At 38.3% G+C, this 7,749-nt stretch overlaps 1 protein-coding gene across 1 annotated transcript; it reads left to right on the top strand.

Annotated features, from left to right (window-relative positions):
- Positions 1-328: 328 nt before the first annotated feature.
- Positions 329-5,718, top strand: LOC131234499 (glucan endo-1,3-beta-glucosidase 14). Its single transcript, XM_058231429.1, has 3 exons — positions 329-473; positions 3,475-4,502; positions 5,505-5,718. The coding sequence occupies exons 1-3, from the start codon at positions 422-424 to the stop codon at positions 5,553-5,555; spliced, it is 1,131 nt and encodes a 376-aa protein (XP_058087412.1). The 5' UTR covers positions 329-421; the 3' UTR covers positions 5,556-5,718.
- Positions 5,719-7,749: the final 2,031 nt, after the last annotated feature.

Genomic DNA, 7,749 nt, shown 5'->3' with positions numbered 1-7,749 from the left:
AAGGTTGGAACGGTGGGCCTCACTGTCCATGTGGTATGGTCAACTTGAGGTTTGGATCTGCCTCATTTTTTGGATGATTCCCTAAAATGAACTCGAAAAATGGATAGACGGTGGGGATATAATCCATACATCATGGTCAGGCCCACAGAAGTTTGCCACGTTAACACAGCGCCGGTTTTAGCACACCACGTAATTCGCTTCCCTTCGCGTTGCGCCAAAAAGGCATTCAGGTAAAAACCCAGGTTGATTGGTATGCTGGAGAAGTAACGGGTGAAGGATCATAACCGTATGCCGCGATGAACCAGAGATTACCGCATAAAGGCTCCCCGCTGGAGAATGCTATATAGAGAACGCAGCGGCAGCGATCCGTCATCGATATTGGGGTTGGTAGAGAGAGAGGAAGAGCGGAGGAGGAGATCAGATGAAGAGATCTGTCTTTTCTTTCTCGTTTTCGCTTCTGCTCCTCCTTTCAGGTAATTTCAGTACATCTTCATAAAGCGTTTCTCCATTGCTGGAGCTCTGTATCAATCTGCAATTGAGTTCAAGAGATTTTTGAGTTCAATGCTCCAATTTCCTTTGAATCGCTACTTCTATCGCTGAAAATGGCATAGGATTAGAGTTGGTCTTTTAAATGAGCTCTTGAACTTATTAGATCTGAAGATGGACGTTTTGCAGTGGTTTTTTTGGTGAATCTGTGAGATTTTCGTCTTTGAGTAGGTTTTTCTAGAGATGAAAACAGTGTAGGATTCGAGTTGTTCTTTTGAAAGAGCTCTTGAACTGATTGATCGGAAAATGAAGGTTTTCTTTGTTGTTTTCCAAGGCGATATTGAGAGGTTGTCACTGTTAACGCTAGAAATGTCTTTGAATTGCTTTATTTTAGAGCTGAAAAGGTGTTCGACTTTAATTCTTCTTTTGGATTGCTCTTTTACTGTTCAGATCTGAAAATGGAGGTTTTACAGAATTTATTATTACTATTATTATTTTACTGTGAAACTGTCAGATGTTTTGTCTTCAATGCTAGAAATTTCTATGCCCTGTTTCTTCTAGAGCTGAAAAAGGGTGTCGGATTCCATATCTTATCTTAATTGATCTTTTTCGAATTGGTAAGTCGACTTTTTTAATTTTTATTTATTTTTTATTTTTCGAGAGAGATTTTCATCTTTAATGTTACAATGTCCTTTGAGATGCTTCCTTCATATCTGAAAAAAGGTGGAGAATTCAAGTTATTCTTTCAAATGAGCTCTTGAAATGATTAGATCCGAAAGTGTAGTTTTTTTTCCCGCAAAGTTTGAGAGATTTTCATATGTACGTTGCAAAGTTCCTTTCAATCACGAATCACTTTCTCTCGAACTGAAAATGGCGTACAATCTCATCATGGAGGTTCTGTTTTGCGAGAATCTGAGAGAATTGCTTCTTTTATGTTGGAAATGTCTTTGAATTGATTATTCCAGAGTGGAAAATGGTGCAGAATTCAACATCTTCCATCAAGAGAGCTCCTGAATTGGTTAGCTCTAGAAAAGGGTAGATTTTACCTTTTTGTTCTTACCAGGAATCCAAGAGTTTCTCATCTCCCTGACAAATATTGCCGAGTATTTTAAAATCTTGCATTTTTTTGTGGAATATTAAATTAAAAAATGTTATCATGTCATTATCACGATATTCCAAAAAGTCGGCAGTTTTTAATTATCTGCTATTTTATAGCGAATTTATCATGATATTATATGGAATTATTTGATTTTTTTTTTTCAAATAATCATTGCATACATGCATATAAATAAAATGATATATTAATTTGTCATAAATATTTTAAAATTTTACGTTTTTAGTGAGATTTTCCCAATAAATACACTGAGAAAAACCTCAAAATCTGAAAATCTCTTGAGAAATTCCTACCCGAAAAATAGGTGAGAATGAGATTTGTCGCTGTGATTTACATATGTGATGTTAAAAATTCTTTTGAATTGTTCCTAATGATTTTAATGGTGAAGAATTTGTGTTCTTTTAAAAGAGTGCTTGAAATCCAAGAATCTGAGACATTTCTGGTAATGTTAAATTTCTTGAAATAGCTTCGTTGGAGCTGAAAATGATGTAGAGTTTGACTCCTTTTTCAAGAGCTCTAAGATTGATACATCCAAACTATGCCATCTCTGCCTCACTGAATTCGAGGAACTTTCATGGTAAAATTAGATTATTATTTTTTTAAATCGCTTCTTAGGGAAGTGAAAATGGTCTATAATTCAACATTTTCTTCCCTCTAGAGTCTCGCATATATCTGAAATTGGTTTGTTGTGGTCTCTGTAATTGCAACATTTTGGAAAGTATTCCTCTGTCTAATTCCTTGATTTCTCCCTTGTTGATGGACTTGAAATAAAGGGCTGTCATGTCCTTTTGGTGAATGGCATATATTTTATCCTGTTATCTATACAATTTCTTGAAAACTGCTTCTTTGGAGCTGAAAATGATGTAGAATTTGATATAGGAGGCCCTAGTCTTGAAATTTAGTATCTTGCATTTGAGTTCCTGTAAAACTCTTGATTTTATTTTCTTTTTTTCTTTTTTTTTTAATGCCTTCAGCTTTGAGCTGCTTGGTGTTGATTTCTGATCTCTAGAGCTTGAAGTGGAGGGTTTTCATCTAGGATGTAGGGAATTCTTTGAAACTTCTTGTTTTGGAGCTTAATAAACGACAGAGAACATAGAATTTGATACAATACTATTTTTGTATAAAATCAGTGGTTCTGTTTGAACAAGTTTGAACTTCTGGAAATTCTCTTCGTCATATGTTCACTCTTTTGTGGGAGATCTGGACTTGGTCTTGAATTTCTGCACTCCATCTAAATCAAAGCTTATGTTATGGACATGTTCTTCATCTTTTGAACTCCTTTTTCCACGCTGATTTATCTCAAATTTATTTATAGGCATCTTTTTAGTTCAGACATGGATTTTTTTTTTTCTTTTTGTTCTTTTTTTTTTCTTTTATTAGTGTGGGGAGATCTTTAGCCATTCTGATCAAATTTGCTTAAATCTCTTCTTCCAAGAGCTGAAAATGGTCGAGTATTTGGATGTCTGTTCTGATTTTGAATTGCTGCACCTTTCAAGTCATTATGGAGATCCTCTGCAGCGTTGATTTGAGATTGCTTTAGCTTGCTTCTGATGGATAATGATAACAGAGAGGTTCTTCAGAAGTTCTTTGTTTATGAGTTGAAGAGATTTTCCTCTCTACTATTTTGTAATTTGTTGAAATCAGTTCTAGTAGGACTGACAGTTCTCCATAGAATTCCTGGCTCTCAAATAAAAAACAATCACTTCTATCTTGTTTACTTTTCAAAAGCTTGTACTAGTATATTTAAATCCTAATTCACAGTCCTTTCACTTAGGAAAAAAAAAAAAAAAAGAAGAATTAAAGAAGAAATGCCTTCCGTCGAATTGCTTCTTTTAGAGCTGAAAATGCAATCACTTCTTTTTGTATTTTTACAGGTCCGGATCTGCAAACCCTCAGTGTTGGAATTGGAATCAACTACGGGCAAATAGCCAACAATCTTCCTTCTCCCTTCCAAGTTGCACACCTCGTCGAATCCCTGAGCATCAACAAGGTGAAACTCTACGATGCTGATCCAAATGTCCTGCGCGCATTCTCCAATTCCAATGTTGAATTCATTGTTGGAGTCGGCAATGAATACCTTCCAAACATGACAGATGGTAACAAAGCCCTGGCCTGGCTCAAAGAACACATCCAGCCTTACCTTCCCCAAACCAGAATCACCTGCATCACTGTCGGAAACGAGATCTTATCTGGTAATGACACCTCTCTAATGACCTATCTCCTTCCTGCAATGCAAGCCATGCATGAGGCACTCGTATCCCTTGGATTGGACGACCAAGTGAATATATCCACCGCGCATTCCCTCGCCATCTTAGCTAACTCCTACCCTCCTTCCTCTGGGTCTTTCCGTCCTAATCTTGCCCAATACATCCAACCCATGCTCAATTTCCATTCTCAGATCAAGTCCCCTTTCCTCATAAACGCATATCCTTACTTTGCCTACAAGGCCAACCCAAAAGAGGTCCCCTTGGAATATGTTCTTTTCGAGCCCAACTCAGGGATGACCGACCCAAATACAAATCTGAAATATGACAATATGTTGTATGCTCAAATCGATTCTGTTTATTATGCAATCAAAGCGATGGGGCATTCAGATATCGAAGTCCGGATTTCAGAAACGGGGTGGCCGTCCAAAGGAGATTCTGATGAGGCAGGGGCTACACCGCAGAATGCAGGTATTTATAATGGGAATTTGCTGCAGAGGATGGTGAAAAATGAAGGTACTCCAATGAAGCCTACGGTGCCCGTTGATATCTATGTTTTTGCATTGTTTAATGAGGATCTGAAGCCTGGGCCAGCTTCAGAGAGGAATTACGGGCTATTTTATCCAGATGGTACTCCAGTTTATGATATTGGTTTACGTGTATATCTTCCACTAATTTCATCCGCTTCTATGACTACAGTAAGAAACATCTTCAGAATTCTCTTTTATTTTCTTTTTGTAATCTTCCTTTTGCATCCTTCTCATGAAACTTTCAGCCACCTCTCTAGTAAGAAACGTTCTGAAATATGTGTTATGTTTTTCATGATTTAATACAATCATCAAATAATCATGGAATCAGCCTCACAAATTTTCATCTCCACTATGCATTGGTTGGTATTTGTTGAACGGAGATGCTCCTGTGGGACTAGACAGCAGTGGGTCCTGTGATGTAGTTTCTTGACATCCAACCAGTCCATCTGATGTGTGACCTCAATTACTTCTACTGCCCAAAAATCAGTCCGATCCAGTACTCAGGTGGGCCGCACCACAGGGACTAAGTTGAGAGTGGACACCCACCTTGAATTAGGGGCCCACCGACCTGGCTTGGATGAAGGGTCAGGCCAAAAATCAAACTGTTTTGCAGCTCAGGTGGGGCCTCCCTCTCATGCTGTTCCCTGCTGTGGCCTCTGCCTGAGTGTTGGATCCGGCTAATTTTTGATACCTTGATGTAATATGAGCTCACACATCTGATGGACGGATCAGATGTCCTGCATACATCATGTGGCCCCCACATTTTCCCGGTACCACCATAAGCTTATGATGGTACCAGTGCCACCAGGGAGCACCTCCTCTTCCTTGAAAGGATCGAGCTCTCCTGTCTACTGTGATTAAGCAAAGTTGGTCGCACTGAAAGAAATAGCAGATGGAAGAACTGGGACCATAAATTTCAGGATCCACTAATGCATATGATGGTTGGACTTAGATCCATTGCAGATGCTGACACTGATTCAATCAGATTTTAATGTGGAAATATTATTTTCAATTCCACATTTTTATTTTTATTTTTTTAAAAAAAAAGGACCGATCTAGTCATTTAGTTTATTTCCTGCAAATGTTTGTTATCGTGTTACCAAGATTCTTCCAAGTGATACCGCTGACTCAAGCTAATCCTTTCTCAAAATTGGATGCTCTGTTTTGCAGGCAATGTCAGTTCTGGTTTTTCTTATCCTGTTTGTGACCTTAGTGATCTGAACTTCAATGAAGGGACCTACATTCTAACCATGGAAGATTGAACAGTAGGTCATCGACAGTAAAAAAATCAATCTGCCTGGGGTCTCAGTCGGAAACACTGGATCTAGATATCTCCTCTGATTTCACTGGGAAGAGATCTTTTCCAGGGGAGAGAGATTACTTTCACATTCAAATTCACCCTCTGCTATTCGATTTTTTTATCTCGATGCAATCATGCATGCATCTTCTTCTCATGACAAGAAATAAAAGAAAAATATTCTCCCTGCCTACAATCGCGACAAAAGCGGCATTTGTCTTCTGCTCCATTCTGCTCCATCTTTCGGCTTGCCACCGCTCTCTTTTTCGTTCTTTTCTTTTCATATATCTTCAAATTGCACAAAGTTCATGTGTCCAAAAGTGTCATATTTTTTCATGAAAGCATTCGATTCCCTTGCTTTCATCATCTTACGTCACCGTGGCTTCTGTAGTTTTGCAAAAGTACCTCATCCATTGTCGAATCTGTGAAAGAGGAGTTGTTGAATATGGTGATAGAGTATGACTCATCATATTCATGCACAGCCTTCAATCCAAACCATCCAAATTGTGGCCCTAACTGTTTCTGGGCCCACTTCTTTCCTTTTCTTATTTGTTCCTCTTTGGTCCCACTTCTTTCCTTTTTCGGTTTTCAGATATTCAAGTTGCACAAACTTCACGTCTCCGAAAGAACCTTTTTTTTCTTTCTTTTATTCGAAGAAAGTCTTTGATTCCCCCTCACTTTCATTACATGATGTAATTGTCCTTAGCATTACAGCATTGTGCAGCGTTATGACCATGCATGTCTGGTGGTCAGACACTGTACAAGTATACATGTAATCCAACCAGTCCAGATCATGGACCCCACTGTAGATGTGGATGGCTTCCAAAGTCAGATTGATTCGACATTCCTATAACTGTAACAAGGCATAACAGCTGGTGGTCTGACTTTTACAATACAACCTTAACAGTCATAACAGGACTTGTAATGGTCATGAAAACCCTATCCAACTTTTTTTAAAAGGAAAAGAAAAGTATTGGCCCTGTATCTGTCCATTATGGGCATATAACAGCCCGTTACAGCCTTATATCCGGCCGTTACAGACCATTTTCATATCAGGCGTTACATCCCTGTATCACATAAAAAAACAACTCCCACTCCTACCATTACATACCGTTACATAACGGCCCATTTTTTTAATACCTTGGTTTCGATCCTTCAATAATTATTAGACATTCATCCGTTGAATTTGGACTGTTGACTATTCCTAATCAACTGTCCAGCTGACGGTAGCATTGTGTTTTACCCAGACATCACATCCTCTCTCCTTTTTTTTGTTCTGTAGCTCATGTAAAGTTGCTCTCTACACCAGACTAACGTGTTGTTGTTGTCTATTGTAATGCAGGCCATCATCAAGGGAAAAACTGGCATTGCAGCATTTATCCGAATAGTACTACATCTACTAGGCTAGATACTAACTCCACTCTCTCATTCAGAATCCACAATTCATTTAATGGACCTAGAAGCCCCTCGTTAGAAAGGATTATTACAAATAAACCCTACTCCAAGCAAATTCCAAAATTTCATTCAGAGCATGGTTAATAAAAGGCCCCCTGCTGGAAGGGCTTTTCTTTCAGTGCTAGCGAAGGGTACTGACATTTTCGGTACTCCCACCATTTTAGAGAAGTTTGTATTTTTAGTGCTCCTTTTTAAATAGCAAACAATTATTCATTCGGTTTTATTTCATTTTTATTATTTTATATTAGTTTTTATAAACTGCCTGCTTTCTTTTCGGTCTAATTAGATAGAACCAACAAAAAGTATTTTCTTTAGAACTGTTTTACCACCCTCAGTCAAATCCAAGTAATGGTTGTTAGGCTCATTCTAAAATGACAAAATTACCCCTAAGACGCGGTATCTACTCGAAAGTATGACCGTAGGTGGACAGCTATCTATACCGTTCAAAACTACATGGACAATAATCTGGACCATTCCAAAAGATGGTGGATAATGATCTATGTCCGGAGACTAGGTAGACCATTCCGAGATGGCGGGCAGCAATGGACTGATCCTCCCATCAATATATAGAAAGATATGATAATTTCTTAAGGGTATTTCTGTCATTTTTTAGATTAGGCTGGCAGCCATTAGTTCTAATGAAAAAGTTAAAATAAAGTATGA

Source organism: Magnolia sinica, chromosome 19 (assembly GCF_029962835.1).
Source record: "Magnolia sinica isolate HGM2019 chromosome 19, MsV1, whole genome shotgun sequence".
In the NCBI taxonomy this organism is placed as follows: domain Eukaryota; kingdom Viridiplantae; phylum Streptophyta; class Magnoliopsida; order Magnoliales; family Magnoliaceae; genus Magnolia; species Magnolia sinica.
This window is presented reverse-complemented; position numbering and strand designations above follow the sequence as displayed.